The sequence below is a fragment of the Parus major genome, chromosome Z (genome assembly GCF_001522545.3).
Source record: "Parus major isolate Abel chromosome Z, Parus_major1.1, whole genome shotgun sequence".
NCBI lineage: Eukaryota > Metazoa > Chordata > Aves > Passeriformes > Paridae > Parus > Parus major.
This window is the reverse complement of record NC_031799.1, coordinates 74200988-74222378: the sequence shown is the minus strand read 5'-3', so window position 1 is coordinate 74222378 and position 21391 is coordinate 74200988. Positions and strand designations below refer to the sequence as shown.

The following is a 21391-nucleotide window of genomic DNA, read 5'->3' as shown; positions in this document are numbered from 1 at the left end:
TCACGCTACCCGCGGTGGCTCTGTCCGCTCCGCACACGGAGACGCGATCCTCTCACAGGGCTGTGCTGCCGGGCAGGGCGCAGACCACACTCCTTGGTGGAGAGGCTGGCGAGACTCTGGCAAGCCCCATCCCCGCGCACCCGATTTTGGGTAAATTCTCCCCAAAGCCGGGCCCCACAGCGCGCCCAGGCCGCGGGGGCATGGGCGGGGTTATGGGCGGTGCCCGGTGGGCGTGGCCTCTGCGCGAGACCGGAAGCACGTGGCCGGACGGCGGGGCCTGGCCACCGCCACTTCCTGCTCGGCGGGTCCCGGCGCGGCCGGCGCGGTTCGCCGGCACTGAGGGAGTCCTGGCACTGAGCACTGGCACCGGCAGTGGGGCAGCCAGCCGGCCCGCCAGCCAGCCAGCCAGTCCCGGTACCGAGTGCTGATACCAACTGAGTTCCGGTATCGGCTATGAGTGAGTATCTTCCGTGACTATCGGCACCCGGCCCCATCCGTCTCCGGCACCTCCCGGCCCGACCGAAACCTCGCCCTCCACGAGGACCCCACTCCCCAAGGCCCCGGTTTCCCCCCGTGCCGTGGAGGCTTCTCCACCCCAGTCGCGCCTGCGGAACCGGGATCACCCCGCGGTCCGGCCCCGGTGTCCGTGATCCTGGCCCAGCCTCCGGCTGCGGCGTGTCCCGGTCCCTCCGCAGCCCCGGCAACGAGCCGCGGCCCCCGGCGGCCCTGCAGTTGCGGGGGAGGGCTCTGCGTGTGGCCGGAGCCGCGCTCCGCGTGCTCCCTCGTCCGCCGCCGGTGCTCGGGTTGTGCATCCCTTTCCCCCGGAATGTCCCTCCCCTTCCCCGGGATCTTCATTCCTGATTTGTTCCCACTCGCCAAACCACATCCAGCCCTAGGACCCAAGGAAAAGCATGTTACTCTTAAACATGATTCGGAAAATGCCTGTGGAAAGAAAAAAAAATCTTCTGAAAGGCTTGAAGTAAACGTGAAATATTTTGTTATTTTTCAAGGTTCGGGTGTGGAAGAGATATTCCCGTGATCTCTTGAAGGTATAGCTGCCACTAGAAAAATGCTGACCTCTTCTCCAAGGCTTTGTTTCTCTCCTTGCACTTCATTTAAACAAAGTCCAGAACAGTTGTGTCTCCTCCAACAGCAAATGGGACAAGGATAGGGTTTGCATCTCAGTATTTAGCCAAAAATCACTGTTAGATCGTGGAAAATGAGGACAGAGGCTGCTCCCAACCCACCTCCTGACACTTTTCCATGTTCCTCTGCAAGGCCTTCTCCAGTTCAGATGGGGCAGCCACAGGTGGCTGATGGCTGCAGTCTCACCTGGGCAGCAAGTGAGGGTTGTGCCTTTCTCAGCTGCTCTGAGAGAACCACGTGGCTGCTCCGGTGAGGCACAGCCAGGCTGGGATCACACTGGGTACAGAAACAGAGCAGGGGAAGAAAAACAGTCACCTGACACTGGCTTCTGTTAATAAATGTGTCTTTGGGTAGGTCTTTATAAATACATTTAGGTACATTTTCCTGCCTTCCCAGATGTGATTTTCATTTATGTCATGAGCTTCAAAATGATCATTTTCTCATGGAATCCAGGCAGTGCAGAGTACAAAAGCAGCTGCAGCAGCTGAAGTGATAGGTTTTATTCACATGCTCTGGAACATTTAAGTTCTTTGTCAGTTTCATACTGTCTGTGCCTTTGCAGTGTCTCAGCAGTCTGAAGCACCAGGCAGTTTATGTATGACAAATATAACTAAATTTAAAGCTGACAAAAATTTTGGCTCCTTCTGTCCCAGTATCTGACCCTCTGTTCTGATACACAGAAGAATTACAGTATGGTAATTTTCTTGAAAGAGCTTTCTTTTTCCTTTTGTTGTTGCTGCCATTACCAGCCTGACAGTAGGGTTGTATTTTGTCTTCCAAGGCAGTAGAGAGCATGTTTGCTTCTCTATTCTCAGTGCAGCAGTTCTCAAAAAGAGTTAGATCTGACTGGAGATCAAGATGAGAATGAGATAAATAAGGAAATATTTTGAATTCACTGATGATTTGTGATGGGAACAGTGACTGTTTTGTTTCAAAAGTCACATGCAATGGAAGAAGTAGTCTCTGTGTTTTAGTTTTCATTTCAACTTTTAAAGAAATCTTAGTGTTTGAATTTAAACATGATGAGCTCTTGGAGCTGTTAGAACTTGAGAAAGCAAGAACAGCAGAAATGCTGGAGTTAAGCAGTGGAAAGGAGGGGTTGACAGGGAGTGTCAAGGTAAGTGAACAGGAATGACAGGGGAAGGACTGTCCTGAACTTCTTACTTCACAGTCCCTTCTGCAGATGAGTGGGACCTGAGCATCCCAAACCCCCTTTGGGATTTTGGCTGAGGTGTTCTAATTAACTTGTTTGTTTTTTCTTGTTTGCTGGCCTTGCTCTTCCTCCCTGCCTCGAGTTGCCAGTGGCACCTCCCTTTTGACTGCGTGCTGCTGCTGCCATTCCCGTGGCTGCATCACATGTGGGATGTCAGGTTTCTAATGGGCCAGGTGGAAAATGCTGGCAAGCAGTGTTTGAAAATTATACCTGTCACTGCCAACTGCAGCCATTTGCAATTGAGTTTGGAAATAGGTAGAAGGAACGCAGACGTCTGTGATTTTTAAATTTTAACATTGTAGCTGTTTACTTGAACTGTTCTTACTTAGGGGCTGCCTGAGAGGCAGTCAAGTGCTTTTGAGGAAGGTTGTGCTCTGGGTTCAGGGAGGAATGGGATTCCTCTCGGTAAAGGAATGGGGTTCAACTGCTGACAGAGGTTTGAAGTTCGGGTTTGTTTTTTTTAAAGTCAGGTAATCTAGTTCCAAAGTAAGATGTGTCCGTGTGTTGTTGCTCCCTGCAGCCTATCAAATCAGGTAGTCTTTGCAGGACTAATATTTTTAATGTGTTCTTCACACTCAGGTGTGAGGAGTGTCTTTACAGTAGTCCAGCTGAAGCAAGATGTGTGTGGCACTTAGAGGTGAGCACCAACTGAGAGAGCAGTGACCCTAGGGGTCTGTTCCAGCTGAAACCCTTCTGTCAATCTATGGAAAAGAATGTTTGCCCATAGTCTAAGCTTTTCACTGGCAAAAGGAAATCTGAAGTCACAGTCAGGTCTTTCTCTGAGTTACTTGTGTGAACTCAGTGAGAGCCTGACAATCTGAAAAACAGCATGGCTTTGTTGAGCTCCTCTTCCCTTTCCTTGAGGCTGTGTTTGTGTCTGCTTTGATGTCAGATACCTGACATGGCTGTTTCTCTTTCCTGAAGAGGAAAGGCAAGGCTGTGGACTGAATGTGAGAAAGGTGACCAGCAAGTTTTCAAATCATGTTGTGGTGCTGATGTTGGATGTTTCTTATTTCCAGTGGCCTGGCATACATGCTGAGCAAGAGGAAGAGCCCTTCATTATCCCAGTCAGTGTGGACCTGAGAGGAGGAGGAGCTGCTGTTTGACCTGAGAAGGATGGATCAAAGTGAGTGTAGTCTTGCTGCTTGTTTGTGTCTTGCTTGCCTGCACTGTGAAGTGTCCATGAGTCAGCTCCCGGGAGAGAGAGACATCAGTGTTGTTCAGCTGCAAGTTTTAGCAGTGGTCACTGCTTACTGTGTGTGACTGCATCCACTGGCTGACAGAAGCGGAGGAAGGAGTACTTGGATTCACTTGGCTTTTGGAGTATCACTGAAAACACAGCATCCTCAGGAGGATTTGTTACTTTCCTACATTACTGAAGGTCTCTTATCACACCTCATCACCACATGTTAATATTGTGAATGTGCTTGATAGGAGCTCTGTTCTCTCTATGCGGATGGCAACAGGCTGCAGCCTGTTTGAAACAGGGACCCCATGTAAAGTTGAAAAAATGTTGAAGTTTGGGGCCTGCATTTGGTCTGTCAGTTTTTCAAACTATGGCCATTCAGGTGCCATTGTTTTACTTTTCCTTCCTTTCTACAACATAGTAAGCTAGGTGGTGGTGTAAAGTAATTTTATTGTGTCTACTACCACCTTGTTCTTTCATATATTTAGCATATTAGGTGTTATGTTTACGTTTACTTAGGAACCTGAGTGAGAGAGGAGAGCCTTCATAATGGGAACCTTTGGGTTCTTTAAATACCATCATCACACAAGTTACCTCTGTACAAAGTTCACAAATCCGAATTTTTTTGTTTGTGTGACTAAGTGGATTTAAACAGTATCATGAAACTCTACTTCCCCAGCCATCTACTTCTTCCATCTGGCAGTTTTCATGTCTGAAGAAGCTGGGTGACTTCCATGGGAGTAACTGTAATGCAGAAATACAGACAGACTTTCAGAGGAAGTGTTCCATTTCCTATACTCCATGCATCATGTGGTCACGAGCACAAAGGTAGTCTCTCAAGGAAGCAAGGGTGACTTCAGAACATCCTTGTATTACCTGTCTTGCAAGGGAGCAGGCTATGAGCTCTGAACACACTCACCCTTGGGATCACAGGATAGCTGAGTTGGGAAGGAGCCTCTGGCAATTTCAGCCCTGGCTTACAGCAGAGTGACCTTGAACCGCTTGCTCAGGGCTGTGCCTAGCTGAGGTCTGAAGGTCCTCAAGAATGGAGGCTCCAAAGCCTTTCAGGCACACTGACTTACATTTAAGTGGAATTCCCTGTATTTTGTTATTTTGTGTCCATTCCCTTTCAAGTTCTTTCTGGTCAGTACTGTGGTGATTCTGTCTTGTTTACTCCCCCTGCCCCAGGTGTTTGTGAGCATGGATAAATCCTTCTGAGCTTTCTCTTCCGGTGCAGTAGCAATGCCAGCTTGACCTTCTACAACAGATAGTCTAATCCCTCAATGGTTTTATTGGCTCTTTGCTGCACTCACTCCTGTAGCTGAGAGCCCTGGTGTGTGCAGCATTCTGGGTGTGGGCGTGGAGAACTCGTAAATGCCACTTTCAGAGTAATTGCACTGAAGTAGTAGTTATGGTGAATACAAATGCATCCTTAAGTAGCTTTTGCTGTTCCACATTTGAGCACAGGTAGCTGTTAAATCTGCTCAGTTTAATGTTCTGTGTACAGAACTCTGTAACTCACATGAATTTCCAGAAGATCTAAGGTATCATTTGGAGGCTTATTCTGGACATATGACCATTCTAATGTATCCGTTTGATTTTTTGTAGACTCAGGCTCTCCACTTTCCAGAATGTTTACTGGGTATGGAGATCCTGAGAATACTGAAGTGTATGAAGATGAACTTTATCCTGAGGAGTCATCCAGTGAGCAGAGTGTTGATAGTGAGGTGGAGTTTCATCTCTATAGCCAGATCCACTATTCCCATGATCTTGGAGAAAGCAGTACAGTGGAAATGGATGAAGAAGCTGATGTTGGAGAAGTCATGGGTCAAAGTTCAGGTCTCACTGAGAAACAGGAGGAAGATGAGAAACTCACTGAAGATGCTACTCAGCTTTCAGATGAGCCTGAGGTCATTGTCCTGTCCGATACACCAGATGAAGACAGCATCTACAAAAGCAAGGCCAAGAGGTCAAGATGCTCTTCAGCTAAAGGTAAAACACACATCCACCCAGTATCTTCTACACCAAATCACACCAAAGCTGCCAGATGTAAAGCCCCGTGTCCCCCTGAGTCTGGTGTGGCCACACCAAGGCAGAGAAACAGCAGTAGTGGGAGGCCCACCCCAGTCTGTTCTGCTGGACCTGGAGCCATCCAGGAAGTGTTGGTGATAGACAACAGCTCAGAGGAGGAGGAGAGCTTCATCTCTGACACTGATAACGTCGAAAGCTGGATGCTCCTGGGAGCTGGTGCTGATGACACGGATGGAGACATCATGTTGAACCTCGAGGGCTATGCCACCCCTGTCAGCGAAGGTTAGTGCTTTTTATTGCCTTGTTGGTTCTTGTGTGGAGACAGCAATTGGTCTGCAATGACACTGATGTCAGTACTTGAAAGATGAATACAGAGAGCAAGTGAGTGCATGGCAATGGTTGCAAAGCTGTGGTAAATTAAATGGTCATTATTTGTACCGCTTCAATACCTTTATTTCAGCAGCATGGCATGTGGAAGGGAAAGCAGCATTTTTCCTGGTAGAAGTAACATCAGAGTGATGGGGACTGTGAGCTTTTCAACCTTGCCATAGATTTTATATTTCCAAGAGTGTATAAGAAGTTGCTGTATACCAAAGACCTTTCAACTCAGGCCAGGGATGAGCTGTAACAGGAAGGAGGCAAGAGGTGGAGGGGAGATCTGAGCATTTCCCCTGCCTGAATTCAGCAGGTGACTGCCCCCTTAACACTCTTGACAGTTCGGGCTGTTCATCTGAAGTTGACTGACTCTTCTCGTGTGGATTCTGCACTGAATTCAGAGAGGTTTCTCCCCAGCCACTAAAATCTGACATTTTGGTGTTTTGAGAAACGTTCTTCCACATAGCAGCAAAGCAGGTCCATAAATATGGTGGTCAGTGCAAGAGAGTTTAGCCAAGCCTTTGTAATAACCATTGTGTGTGATATACTCTGTGTCACCAGCAGCTGCAAACTGCTGGATGATCAGCCAGGATCTTTTTTTGCTCACTGGCTTCCTGGAGCACAAAGGCCTTTACTGGGAACAGCGTCCCTCCTGCCAGGTTGAGGGAAACCATGATCCAGACAAAGGCTGGAGAAAGAAATAAAAGAAGTTTATGAATAAAATAAATTAGACAGTACTTTTAAAGGAGCTAGAAAACTATGTATGACATAGCTTTATTTAGTGCATGTGTAAGTGAGGGGGTTTGCATGAAATGGATCATTCTGTGACACCAATCTGCAGACTGACATCAGTGGAGTTTCTTTGTCAGAGTGTCCATAAACAGTGCTGCTGTTCACATGCTGCTGCTGCACTGTGTCAGGGAAGAGCTGAGGAATAGGCTTCACCTTTTTTGGTAAATCACATATTTCAGGACCTTAAATGTTCGATAACCTTCTTCTGGAATTGTGTGTGTTTTTACAAAGCTTAGCAGAGTTTGTAGCTACAAGACTTTAACATAAGGCACCCTGTCACTGCATCAGAGGCCCTAACAAGCACACCATGTTTAAAATGCATGTCATTTTTTCCTCCTTATAAACATCTTAAAAGTTTCTGAGAATTGCCTTGCAGGTGTGCCAGTGCTGACTGAGGGGGCTGTTAAAAATCAAATGTGACTTTGGTACCAGGGGGCAGTTTTTGCTAAGTTATGTCATGGTTTTGTGACAAATATTGTTACATTTCTGGTTCATAGTGAATGTGCTGGAAATAAGCAAGCCACATACAGAGCAGTCAGCTCTGCTGTCCGGGGTAGAATTTCCCTGGACTGTATGAATGGGTCACACTGTTCAGAGATAAAATTGTTTAGTAGAGTGCAGGCAGTAGTTTTTGAGATGTTTTAGTGGAAAGTCATAGACAGTCATACAAGGTCATAAATACACCTGCTCTTCTCCTGCTCTGGTTTTGTTCTCAGCAGTAGGCCAGAACCCTCTCCAAACCCCTCCAGATTCTGGTGGATGGAATTCAAGTAGCTGTGGTGTACAAATGTTTGGTTCAGCTACTTCTTTTCCAATACACACTGTGATCCCCATGCAAAGACATAGGTTTAGGATAAATTGTGTTGTAGGTATCTGTGTGTCACGAAAAACCAAAACACCAACAAAATAGTTGTAGGGAAGAGAAGCCATAAATGTTCCCAAGGTACAGTAACTGTAATTTGTTTACTGAACTTGTATCTCTCATCCTATAGACAGTAATATGTAACTTGTCTAAGGGGATGTGTCCTTGCCCATGGCAGGCGGTTGGAACAAGGTGATCTTTAAGGCCTCTTGGAACCCAAACCGTTCTGGGATTTTGCGATTCTATAAATTATTCTGCTGAAACATGAATATAGAAACTTTTGGTTCAAAGATATGTGTGTTAAAAATATGTATATTGGCAAATTATTCTCTCAGAGACATTCTCTGCTTATTCATTTAAAATATTTTGAGACATGCACAATTCTGTTTTCAGGGTTTCTAGAGAATGAGATAGGTGTTTTGGCAACAGCACTGTATATAAATTACAATTTTGTGGCCTGCAGTATCAGTAGGGATGGTTATAGTGTGTAAGAATTCAGGAAGCCTTGCCTTTCCCTTTTCTCCTGCAACTGCCTCTGTCTGTGCATTGGGCAGACCTCCCATGACAGTGTTGTGATGTGTCTGGTGTCCAGTTTGCTTCCCATGGAAAAGGGAACTGAAACGTGACCAGTCCTCTGCCTGTGAGAGCAGCCGGTTGTGTCAGTCATTTGATGAGTCTGTTTTCACATCTGAGTCCCTGAATAGAGATGCTCAGTCAGTTTCTGAGTCAGAAACATCTCCTTAAGGAAAGGAATTCAGTATATCTCCTTATTCTGTTCACTCCCCTGCACCTCACTTGCCCGACCTGCTCTTGTCTAACAACCTTATTATTTTAATACTCCCTGTAAACAAATAATGCTGTCCTGATACCTCTGGTGCACAGAGAGTCTTTCCCCTGTGCAGATCTCCAGCTCCAGGTACCAGCATCTGTTGTGAGGGCAAGACATCTTGCTTGGCTGTAGGACATGAGCTCTGGGTGCCAGTGGCAGATCAAGGTTCACCTTTTGGTCCTCAGCTGCCATCCTGCAGGTTTATGGTCCACAAGCACCAGTGTTCCATACACAGATGGGAGTCCTCCCTCCCCTCTCTGCCCTGATTCCCCATATATGGTTTTAGGTGCTCTCCAGTTTTTGGTTTTGCTTGTCTAATTCCACACCAAACCACAGCCTATTTTTGCCTGTATTTCTGGGTTTCCCTAACCAAGGGCAGCACCAGGTGTGGACCTGTGTGTTCCACCTGTTGCTGGTGGTTTTCCTGGCATGCCTGTCAGAAAACTGCCTGCTGATGCTGCTGGTTGCTGTGCTTACACAGGGTCCTACCTTCTTCACAGGGTGTTTCAAAAATGGCTAATTCAGCAAATCTAGCTCTTTGGCATAATCTACACTCTTTTTGTTGTTTTTTTTTAAAGTTTAAAAGTCCATAATAAAGTGTGCAGAAAGAATCATTACAAACTGTGCCATGCACTAATGCTTAGAATTCATTTTCAGTGTCAGAGTTTCCACGTCTTTGGAGGAGCGTTCTCCCCTCCCACCCCTTCTCTCCGCTTTGCAGTAAGAGTTTATATGATAAGAACGTTAATCTCCTGTAGTTGGAAGTCTTTCATCCATTTCTTCATTAAAACCTTCCTTTTAACATATTTCTTTTCCCATGAATAGCTGCAATCCTAATCTCTCTCTTTTTTTTTTTTTTTTTTTTTTGGAAAGACAGCTTTCAGAGCTGCAGCATTGATGTCCGGCCACTAAGGGGTACAAAAAGCAATTTATCTTCTCTCTGTTATATCTTTTGCCTGCCTGGCCCCTTTCTTGTAGACTGGGTGTGAGTATGATTGCACTCTGAGCTTGGCAAGTTTGTGTGTGGCTGTTTCTGACTCCAAAGAACACTTGTAAAATGAAAACAAGAAAAAAAGAAGTGTGTTTGAACATTTAGTGAATGAAAACATAACAATATGCCTAAAATGGAAAGGAAATTAATTTGCAAGCATTTAATTTTTGCCTCTTCCCTAAAAAATAATGTAGAAAGGAGTCTTCTATTTGGTAGCAGCAACTGCAGCTTGTGGAGTCAGAAAGGAAATAGCAGTCTCTGATAAATTGACTTATTGTTTTATCTCTATCAAAAAGAAAATGCCCTTTGTGAACTATCAGTGTTTGAAATGTCTTTGTCTAGACATGGAACTTAAATTTATCTTAGATGTGTGGCACTGCAGAAGCTATTCAAAAATCTGACCACATCTTCATTTCTTTTCTCTGTGTTCTATTATTCAAATCCCTGTTTATTTCTAAATGGTGAACAGGAGTACCCTTATTTCTAAAATAACAAAATACAATGACTTGTGCTATGCTTCTTTTCCCTGGCAGCTGCTTTTGAATGTGACCTTTGCATGATACAGTATGTTTTTTGTTCTGGAGTCCTGAGATTTGTAGTAACAACTTATTTTTTCCCACAAAAATTACTGCCATAAATTTTTCATTTTGCTGGGCCAGAGAAATGTTCTGTAAAGAGTCACATTTCCCTCTGCTTATTGGATACTCAAGTTATGGAATCACAGAGTTCAATCTCAAAGTTGCTTTCAGAAGTAAAAAGACTTCTAGGTGAAATTTTCTTTAACAATCAAAGTGTTTATGTTGTTAATACCTAGATGTATTACCATTAATATGTAGAGGTGTGTGCTGTGTTTCTTAGAAGCAGCAGGTGTCCCTGGTGTGATCCATGTGCCAGCTTCAGTGTCACCAAAAGCCCAAAGCAGGGATTGATGCCCTGGCAGCTTGGTGGTGGCTCGTCTAGCTGGGCAGGCTGTGGCCACAGGCGCTGGCTGTGGCCGTGTCCCCACGCGAGGAGTGGCCTCAGCCCCCCTTGACACTGCCTGGAGCATCTCCTCCAGCGAGGGCAGCAGGAGCCTCTCAGGCCAGCTGATGGAACAGCTCACAGAAAGTTGTCTTGCTCTAAGATGAGTGTTTTCTTCAGGAGCAGCTCGTGCTGGGAGCCGTGTTGGTGTGGGCTGGTCAGCCGTGTACGTGGGGGCCAGGCTGGGCTGGGGGGGTTCCAGAGGAGCTGTGCTCCTTGGTGTCCTGGCCAGGCTGTGCCTGTCCCAGGGAGCACAGAGCTGCTGCTCCCGGTGTCCCTGCCCAGCACAGCCCGGCCGTGGGGCTGGGGCTGCACTCCCCTTGGAGCGATGGACAGTGCTGGGTGACACCACTGCATGGGGCTGCAGTCCAGTTTCTGCATGTGCTGCCAGACCCCTTGGTGGGCCTGTTTCCCCCAGAACTGCACCCTGCTGAGCACTGTCATTTGGGGGGGTATTCCTGTCATCTGGGGGGTTTTCTTCTCACTTGTGTTTGCTGGAGCCCTGCTGTCATGGAAATGTGGTAGGAGTGGTTTGTGCATGAATTCCTGCAGCAGAACACACCTCGGAGCGGGAGCCTGCAGTGGGAATCCACCTACCCCTTGGAAGATACAACACATGCATATGGATATTTTGATTAAAGAAAAAAATCTTAATCTTCTTCACTGTGTAATGTGGATACACTCGAATCTCTTGATTATTTAAGGAAAAAAATTAATAAAACTAATAAAGTTCCTTTGCAAATCCAAAGAGATCGAGGCTAAGCACAGCCTGCAACCTGAGCAGCCCCTTGTATCTGTGCAGATTCCGTCACTGTTATGGACCTGGCTCTCATTTAAATTTCCTCTGGCTTGGGATTGCTGACTAGGTTTTCTGCAAGAGTGCCCATGCCTACATGGTCATATATTCTGTGTGACTTTTTTTCACTTTTCCCACCTTTTTTTCCCTCTGTTCTGGGGATAGTTATAAGGGGATTTCCCACCCCCCCTTCTGTTTGATCTTTCTTCCTTGTCCCTGTTTCTTTGGGTTTCTTACAGGCAATAACAAACTCTCATACTGCAAGTGAATTTTTGAACACTGATGGGAAACTGATGTAATCCTTTTGAAGAAGAAGTTCTAGGTGTTTAAGCAATTAAAAGGTGCAGTAGAGGCTATGCTGGATACAAAGGATGCATGGAAAAAGTGAGGTTTGAGGTGAGCAGACAGGTGTAGGTGCCAGGTATAGGGGGACAGAAATCTGATTCTGTACCTTTCAACACCGCAGCAGTGCTGCTGCTGGTGAGGCAGGGATGTGTGGTCACTGCTTTCACTTCAAATCTGGAGGAAATGCAGAGGTAGCTCCTCAGGCTGCTGCAGCACTTGTGCACATTCAACTACACACATGCCTGTGACATAGGCTGGCAAGGCCTGGGGTGATGGCAGTGGTGGTCTTTATATTCTGTTAATGTACATAGTTGGTATTTCCAGAATTCGTGCTGGTGAGTGCTGTGTGTCTGCTGTGACTGCATCCCAGCTGGAACAGCCCTATTCCAGCAGCCTTTGCCAGGGGAGAATTGTGACTGCAGGGGACACACCGGTGAGTGTGGGTGCACACTCCAGCTCCTCTGCTGAGGGTCCCCAGTTCCCAACAGCATGACATTTTTTTGTAGTTGTGGAATTTGTGTTTAAGCTGTTTCTTTTTCCCTGGCAATTTTTAGCAGTGGTAAGGTTTCCCACCTGCTAGGCTCAGCCTCTCCCTCTCTGTGGTGGTGTTATTTGACTGCTTTTCCTCTAAAGCTTTTGCCAACGTCTCTGATTTCACATCATGTGCAACATTCCCAGCTACCCAGAATATGTCCTGTCAGACAATGATCCTCACTATGAGGAAGGAAGAAAATTAAAGCTCTCTGTCCAGTCTTGGACTTCTGTTGGTGGATGTACATCAGCAAGAGTAGCATACCTCCCATGCACTGCTGAGAGCCACGTGCACAGAAACAGCTGCTGAGGTGTTTCTGTCACCAGTTTGGTGTGTTTTGGCACTGGTTTGGTGTGTTCTGTCATCGGTTTGGTGCTAATTCTGTGTGTTCCTTTGCACAGCCTCAGGTGTGACGTGGTGGTTGGTGTTCCTTTGTTAACACTTTTGAAGTGGAGGTGAGGGGAATGCCCTCAGAGAGCCTGAGGAGGCCCATTGGAGACAGCAGATTCCAGTGACAGTCACAAAAGCACCTCTTTGCCCTAAGTGGGCAGATTTCTCTGCACTTTGCTGTCCTGTCTTGTGCTGCGTGGGTGGTTGTGGTGTGCCTGTCCTTACTCTGAGCCCCTGAGGCACCAGGGACAGCCCAGGCATCCTCAGGACAAATCTTCCATCAACTCCTTTACAACCTCAGCAGCCCGGCAGGGAGGGGGGAGCATGGGGGGAGCTGCTGCCAGATGCTCTTTTCGGTCTCTTTTTGAAACTCTCTGTGCATGGTGAAGCACCAGAGCTGTCTGTACCCTGCTGGAGCAGGGGCAGCGAGGCAGCGGGTGTGTTCCAGCCTGCACTGACCGTCCCTGCCTCATGCTGCACTGCCCTTCCTGCACAAAGGTAAGACACCAAGCCTGGAACTGTGTCTTGTGCTTTTAAAACTTTACCTACAGAGCTTGGGGGATCCTCCCTCCCCACTCGAGCTGCGGGGTGGCTCCCCATGAGCGCGTGTGGCGATGTACACACACACACGAGCACAGTCACACGTGTGTGCGAGAGTCTGTGTTTGTAGGGGTGTGGGTGGACCTTTGACACTTCCACCTTATGTTCCTATGGCATATCCTGGCAAAGAAACCTCAAGGGGGGAAAGTTCTGTCAGTGCAGAACAGAAATTTCGCTGGAGTCCCATAACAGTGCCCATGAGAGGGGCAGCAGCATTCCCAGCCCTGGGGTCTGTGTCCAGCCAGTGACAGCCCAGCACAAAGCTGTGCTGTCCCCTCAGGCTGGCTCCCCAGGACACAGGCAGAGTTGGCATTCTTTGTACTTTAGGCTGAATGGGTGTGTGCTGAGGGGATGTCTTCACTGGATTTTTAATTATTATAACTTTGTTTTGGTATAAAAAGAACAGAGAACAGATCCCTCTAAGAAATCCATGTCAGCAGTTGGAGCAGAGGGACAGTTCCTTTACCATTGGTGGTGTGTGTGTTTCTGTGTCTCAACTGGTGCATCTGTGGTGTATGTTTGTGTAACTGAGATTTTCAAACAGTACGCCTAAGTGTTTAAAACATGCCTTTTTGTTAAAAATGAAGCCTAAAAGCTGAGCTTTGGTCACTCACTTGTGATTTTTGTAATAAGGTTTTTGTTTTGTTTTGAGGAGCAGCTTCATGCAGGTGAAACAGTGACCTTTTTGTTGTCATTTCCTTAAAAATGGAGTGATTTAGTGGTGCCTGAAGGTCACGGTCTTTTGTGTTTTGCTGTGGTTTCTCTTACAGGATGGGGTGAGTGGGCCCCAAAGGCTGCTGCCTCCAGGGGCCGTCAGTCCCTGTCACAGCATCTGGAGGCTGTTGTTTTGGGTCAGAAGGGGCCTTAAAAACCATCCTGTTCCATCTCCCTGCAATGGGCAGCAACACCTTCCTCCAGACTGGGTTGCTCAGTAATATATGATTATATCTTTTCTTGGGCCAGCCTTGTGTTAGTGAAGAAAAATACTAATTTAGCAAAACAACAGCAAAAATACTTTTGAACATACAAATGACGTGTTTTTGAGGGGTCAGTGATGTGATTTTATGTTTTTAAACACAAATGACATGTTTGTGACGTCTGTCGGTGATGTAATTTTTTGCGGCACACACGTGCAGTCTCCAAAGGACAAAAGCTGAAAAACACTTTTCCCTTTTATGGAAATGCACATTTGAAAATAATTTCCCAGTGAACTCAAATAATTAGAAGGAGCACATGGAATTTTAAATTTTAAAGCTTGACTAATCCTGAGTGGCTTTGTGAAGCTGGAAATCTGCAGGAATTTGAAGGAGAAAGCAGGCTCTTTAGGAACTGAATTCCTCACAAAAGAAAATTTTAAATGTCCTACTTTATTTTAATCTTGTAGGAAAGACTGAAAATTTATTAGGTGTAACTTCATTGAGACTTTAGTCTCATTTAGTTTGGCAAATACCTAGTCTCTTTTCCATCAGTACGTCTTGAGACCATTTTTCAGTCAATGTTCTTACATTGCCACTCCAGTTCATGTCTTATGTCTTACAGGGAGACTCACTCAAAAAATAGACATAAATGGAAAACATTCCCCAAAGTCCTTGTCAGTGCTTCAGAAAGTGTTCAGATGCAAGAACAGTTCTTTCAGGTGTTGCTCCTCTATCCCATAGATGCTCTGAGAATATAAGCATGCAAAGGGAACAGGGTGGGATGTGCAGGTGAGGTTTAATATATCCAGTTGGTAATTTTATTTTTTAATGTTATACTTACCATCCACAAGGAAAACACAAAAACTACTGTTAAATGTCAATTCATTCAATGACATGGAAAAAACAATTTAAATTTAAAATTTTAAAAAATTTAAAAAGCATTAAAAAATGCTCCTTCAGCCTGAATGGGGGACTTAGACAGCCAGCAAGTTCTTTTCAGTTTGTTTTCTAACATTTAGCTTGGTTCTTGTAATTTCAAAGTTTGTTAATAAAACAAAATGCTACATGAGGCACAATTCTGTACAAAACAAATGAAAAATCAGAGTCATCAAACAAATCTTACTCAGGAAAAGATAAAAACAGAAATTAAAAAAATCAAAATTGCATCAAGGATTCATTATCAGGCTGTTTTCACCTGGCCCCACACTAAAAATTATAAGTTCTAATTATTGAGCAACGTCAATAGTTAATACATAATTGGTAGAGCAATTTATTTAATATTCATGTTTACAAATTGTAAACATGGATCTTCAAAATAATACTCCATTGTACCTTTCCTGAAACAGTTATACTACCTGTGTGCCTTTCACCTCTGTGTGCTCAAATTTTATTTAACAAAATTCATCCCTGTGTATTTACAAAAAATAAGAGCAAAATCTTTGCTCTTGTGCATGTATAGTGTCTCTAACTGCGCAAATGTTAAATGTTTAAAATTACATTTGTTGTTTCTTCTTTGGCTTGATTCTTCCACTCCCATTTGGGGTTTTTTTGTTTTGTTTTTTTTTTTTGTTGGTTTTGGTTTTGGGGTGTTTTTTTGTTGGTTTTTTGGGGTTTTTTGGGGTTTTTTTTTTCTTTGTTTTGGTGTGCTTTCTTGTTTTTTGTTTTGTTTCTTTGGGGGGTGGGGGTTTTTTGGTTTTTTTTAGGAGGGGGTTAATTTTCCTTAGTGGGGGAGGTTATTTTTGTTTTGTTTTTTGGTTTGGGGTTGTTTTTTTTTTGGAGAGAGATTCCTTAAAATACATGATGATTATTTTAAAAGCTCTAAATGTTGAAAGGAAACAGAAAAACAGAAAAAAATTCTTTGAATTCAACTTGAAAAAAGCACAGTAATGACAACTTTTTCCTTTAATAGAAAGGTCTCACTTTCCTTCTGTTTGTGAGTTTTGGCAACAAGCAATAATGAGTATTTCACATAGACTTTTGTAAAAGTTGCTTTGGAAACTGAAAAATCACTGGTATCTCATATATCTGCTCTGTATTGGAGAAGTTAAACTTTTCAGTCTTTTCAGTGCAGTCACAAGATCTGTCTTAGGAAATACTCTTTATTGTTGAAGTGTGGTCTCGGGATAAGTGCTGCCTTCATTTGGATACTGCCACATTTCATCCTTGGGCTTGAGGATAAATCCTCAGTAGCAGGAAAGGAAAGAGTGACCAAACCTGTGCTGGGGCTCTGTGTGTGCCCCACAGAGATAGAATCCGTCCTGTTGCCCCATCCCAATGCTTATTTCTGATCCCGAGGGAGGCAAAACATTGCTGTGGTTTCTCTGTGTGCTCTGCTTTTTCTCTGTTTTTTCTGATTAAAAATTTATTCACCTATTTCAAATTCTACCAGTGAGTTACAGTATCATCCAAAGTGCATTAAATGTCCTCTCCCTGCTTTGCCTAAAGGTCTATAATTCTACCTTTGAGAGTTCAAATTACACTCCCTGGCCTTTTTGCTCTGTCCCCAAAGTAATCCCCTGACATAGTTTCAAATAATAGGGAACTCATCTTTGGAATTATGCAGGCAATACCTTTGGTGGCATATGTGATAGTTTGAAAAATACTGTCAGGTTGTTATTTAATTGGAATACTGTCAATGTCATACTTTTAAATTATTCATGCTTTTTGAAAACTATGGTGAAGCAGCTACCTGCGTAGTAGCCTTAAAATGTACATTGCTTATTACAATTTAAAAAAAAAAAAAAAAAAAAAAAAAAAACAACCAAAAACCAGACCAACAAAAAAAATGAAGAAGAAGAAGAAAGAAAAGAGCTATTAAATGCCATTTTGCAGGCATGAGTTATTTTCCATGGCTGATTAAAGAGCATCTTCTGAATCATGTTGCTTGAGGACATTCAGCATCAGTAAATTTGAGAGTTTCTGATGTTCAGGGCTTATTGCATATGTGGGTTGCTAAAGTGTCATGCCTAAGGATGAAAGTGGGTACATATGAAGACGTCTAAATTCCACAGCTTTGTGAAACTTGTGAAAATTGGTGAGTTTCCTGACAAAAGCTATTCCAGCTCAGGCTCGGGTTTCGAACACAAGAGGTCTTAGACATGTTGAGGATCTCACATCCTTGTACGTATGGAGAAACAGAAATCCAGTTCAGAAAGGCACAGTATTTTGCTGGGACCTCTTATTCCTAAACGAAGATGACCCTCCAGTGTCCAAAATCCCTGCAGGGCAGGTGACATTTCACAATTCCAGTGCAGGTAACCCAGAGCATGGCATTACCTCAAGAATTAACATCCCACGGCACAGGGCATCCCCAGCGCAGCACTCACACAGAGGCTGCGGGGCATTTAAGCCCTCAAAAAGAAGAAATGCACTACCCAGGAGGCACATTTCTGACAGAAATGTGTTCTTTTTTCTCACAGTTTTTAGCTAGATGCACTTTGAGTATGCATTTGGGTATGTGAGGGAGATGCTGAGGATTTGGCTGTCTGTGTGCTGCTCGAGGATCCAGTGCAGGAGACAGCAGGCACAGGCTGAGGATGGGGCTGCCAGGGTTCCAGGAGTCCAGCAGGCTCCTGCCCAGCTCAGCTGAGTGGGAAGGGCTGTTCCAGCCAGGAGCTGGTGCCAGACAGCGGCGAGAAGGGACTGCAGGGGCCCAGCAGAGCCGGCTCCAGCAGCGCTCCCAGCTGTGCTGCGTCCCCTGGAGCTCAGCTCGCCCCAACAGCCCGCCCACGGAAACATGGCAGGTGGCTCATCCCATGGGTAAAAAGGGGAATTTGCTTATTTTATGACACATCTTCCTTAATTCTAGCCAAGATCTGTAGTACACTGGTTCTGTGACTTTTTTTTTTTTAATTAGAAAAACAGTAGTAAAACTTTGAGAAGCTTTTAATAGCAAGTAAGTTCTTACTGAGAAACTAACTTTAGTGACAGAAATTGCAAAGGCTACGCCTTGTTTCTGGCACTTAATTTCTCCTTTGCAGTGGGTTCAGACGAGGCCCACGCAGTCAAAGCCTGGAGTACGATGAGCTCCTGGCAGTGTTCACCTGCTCTGTGACCCAGCGTGTTGTCATGATCCCGTCAGGTGTGTGTTGAGACAGATTTGCTCATGATGGGGTGCAGGTGGTCACCTGAGGAGCAGTCATCACGTTCAGGTGTTCATTGTCCCATGGGTCTGAAGCCTCCTCTTGGCTTCTGTTATTACTGCAAGAGGAGAACGTAGTGCACGGAGGAGACTTTAGTGTGTCCATTTTCTTTCATTTTGGCTGTTCATTTCTTTCTGTTTAGTGTTCATTTTCTTCCATCCTGGCTGCCCTGCTTGAGGTGGGTCAGTACAAGTAAATGACAAATGGATAATTAAAAAATACAGCAGTTTCTTCTGGGTCTAATGATAGTTCAGACTATTAAAATAGTGAATTGAGTGAAGTTCTTTCTGTTTCTTTCTATATTGCAGAGATCCTCTTAAACCAAATAAATTTGTCAGATTTGAGATATAAAAGTACTGTGCTGCTCTTTACAGATAGAAATAATAGTGCTAAAGTGGTGTTCTTTCAGCCCCAGTGTAACTGTGAGGCCAAAGCAGACACACATGATACGAAACAGTCCTCCAGCATCATAGAAAAATATTTTCTGGTGTATTATTGTAATTGAGCATGGATTCTGGAAGCTAAAAGTCTTAATTATGAGCAGTTTCCTGTCTTCACCATGTCAACTTTCCTTTAATGTAAAAACCCAAAAAGGAATAAAAAAAAAAAAAAAAAAGAGAGTTCTTTTCTTATCTAACTCACAAATTTTGCCAGCAGTTGCTTCTGTTTCAGGTTACTCAAAGTTTTGTTCTACTCTGTTCCATCATTAACATGTCACTGAGCCCTGTGCTGTTGTTTTCAATATTAATTTCCTGATTTGGGGGAGAAACCAATTTTAAGACATGTTAAATGCCAAGGAAATTAGGGTAGATGCAGATTTTAATTTATGCAGTATTTCAGTACTTGCAGATGTATTGAAGACTGGAAAATAATTGCTTATCATTTTAAGGAAATTTTTAATTTTCTTGAGTATGTGGGCTTACATCGTCTGAATTTTTAACTTGATAGCATTTCAATGCTTTTGCAATAATTCTGGCTAACTTCTGTTTCCTTTAAAAGAGAAATTATGTGCAAGAATAATCTTTAGTAGAGTTACTAAGTTGAAGAATCAAGTATTTGGATGTTAAGCAGAGAATTTTTGATAGTGAATACTTATCTCTAATAATGTTACATTAGTTTTGTAGAATGTATTACAATATAGCATTGAAAGTTACTCCTAAAGAATTTTAAAATAAATGTTACTATATAGTATACCTTGTTTCAAACTCAGATATTTTTCAGGACTTGGTTCTCAAAGCTGCCTGGTTCGGATGGAGATTGATATATCTTATATAGTCGAGACCTGTGATGTTGTTGTGTAGGTTAATGGTTTTTAAACCCCGAGAGAAAAAAAACAGACAAACAAAACCCACACAAACAACTAGCACTAAAGAAAGAAAAAAGTACTCAGAACAATAAAACCCAATGTTAAAATTGCCCAGGCATTTAATTAATAATTTGAGCAGTGTGCAGTGAATGCAGACTGAGAAGAGCAGGGAGGTTTTTGCTCAGCGAAGCACTCACACATACTTGACCTCAGCTGCTGACTTGTGTCGTCTCGATTCAAGGCTGGGGCTCACCTGGCTGCACCTGTCTCCAGGCTGTGAGTGGGTGTGTCATTGCAGCAAGGAACACTGCAGTTCACACTGACCTGCAATGAGGACTGCAGGAGCAGCATGGCCGTGAGGCAGTCTTTAAAAATGGGACTTTTTGCTCTACAGTTCACCCTCCTGCAGCCCCACAGCCCTGCCAGAGCCTTGGTGCTGCCATATCCTGGGAAATGGCATCTCGAGGTGTTCTGAATGATGACCTCTGTGATGGCCATGTGCATTGGCATGGGCCTTGAGAGGGTTTAGCTTCTCATAGAATCACAGAATCATAGACTGGTTTAGATCAGAAGGGACCTTAAAGCCCATCCTGGACATCTTCTGCTACCCCAGGTTGGCCCAAGCTCTGTCCAGCCCGGCTTTGGGCGCAGCCAGGTATCCAGGAGCAGCCACAGCTTCTCCGGACACTCTGTGCCAGGACCTCACCACACTGACAGGAGAAAATTTCTTCCCAATAGCCCATCTAACCCAGCTTTGATGTCCTGTTCTGAATTTTAACCTATTGTTTGTTTAAAGCTTTGTGGGAGGGGTCTAGTGAAATATTCTACGGGCTCCAAACAAGCCGCCGCAGCCGGGGACAGCGAGGCACGCTGGCACTGTGCAGCGTTGGCTGTCAGAAGCTGTTCCACACCAGGCAGCACTGCAGTCTGGGCCAGTATGCTTCCTTCTTCACATTTGCTGAATTGCAAATAAAGCACAGAATGTAGTATGCTGCAAATAATGTTTGTTTTCTTCTGGCTGCTTGCTATACTTAATACAGAGCAATATTAGTGAAATCAGGATTCATATTGTAATGCATCTCTTTCTTTTTTTTTCAAATAATTTCTCTAACAGGTGGACATATACTGCTTTAACTCCTTAAGATACATAAGCAGAATCTTTTCAAAATCTGAGCAGAGCCTTTTCACCTGTCTGGTGAAGAGCTGCTTTCCTCACTTAAGAAAAATAATATTTTTACCATCTTTTCAGCAGCGGTTGAAAGATATGTAAATACTGTGCTCCTTTGACTGTATTAGTACATAAGGAGGCTCCAGAAGAGCTGGAGAGGCACTTTGTATGAGGATCTGGAGTGGCAGTACAAGTTGAAATGGCTTCTCACTGGCAGGGCTGGATGGGATCTTGGGCAGGGATTGTTCCCTGGCAGGGTGGGCAGGCCCTGGCACAGGGTGCCCAGAGCAGCTGGGGCTGCCCCTGGATCCCTGGCAGTGCCCAAGGCCAGGCTGGACATTGGGGCTGGCAGCTCCTGGGACACTGGGAGCTGGCCCTGCCGTGCCTGGGGTGGCACTGGGTCAGATTTGAGGTCTCTCCATACCCAAAGTAGTGTGTGACTGTGATTGCTGTGCCTGGAGCTCACGGCACAAGGAGTCCAGACCTGGCCCTGCTGTGGCAGTGACAGCAGCCAGGCTCTGTGCAGGTGTGTGGTGACACCATTGTCACCAGAGCATAGTGGACCAGGTGTGAGCCGTAGGACTTTGAGAATTTTTGATTGTTAAAAGCTGCTGCAGTCTCCAAACTATTGTAGCATTTAAAACATAGCAATGTAAAATGACTGTATTTTTTAAAACCAACATTGGCTTTCCTGAACTATCAGCACAGATAACACCATGCTAAAGTAACCATAAAACTTTTTGTTCTCAT

General features: G+C 44.6%; 1 protein-coding gene across 2 annotated transcripts in view; it reads left to right on the top strand.

Annotated features, from left to right (window-relative positions):
* Nucleotides 1-286: 286 nt before the first annotated feature.
* Nucleotides 287-21391, top strand: part of ZCCHC7 (zinc finger CCHC-type containing 7) — an 86864-nt gene continuing 65759 nt past the window's right edge. Inside the window, exons 1-3 of one of the 2 annotated variants that reach the window (XM_015615321.1) lie at nt 287-457; nt 3379-3485; nt 5154-5858. In XM_015615321.1, the coding sequence (XP_015470807.1) occupies nt 3476-3485; nt 5154-5858 (715 nt within the window). In that variant the 5' untranslated portion in view covers nt 287-457; nt 3379-3475. Of the gene's footprint in view, nt 458-1012; nt 1050-3378; nt 3486-5153; nt 5859-21391 lie in introns of those variants that run through there. The other variant, XM_033520561.1, reaches the window with a different exon arrangement.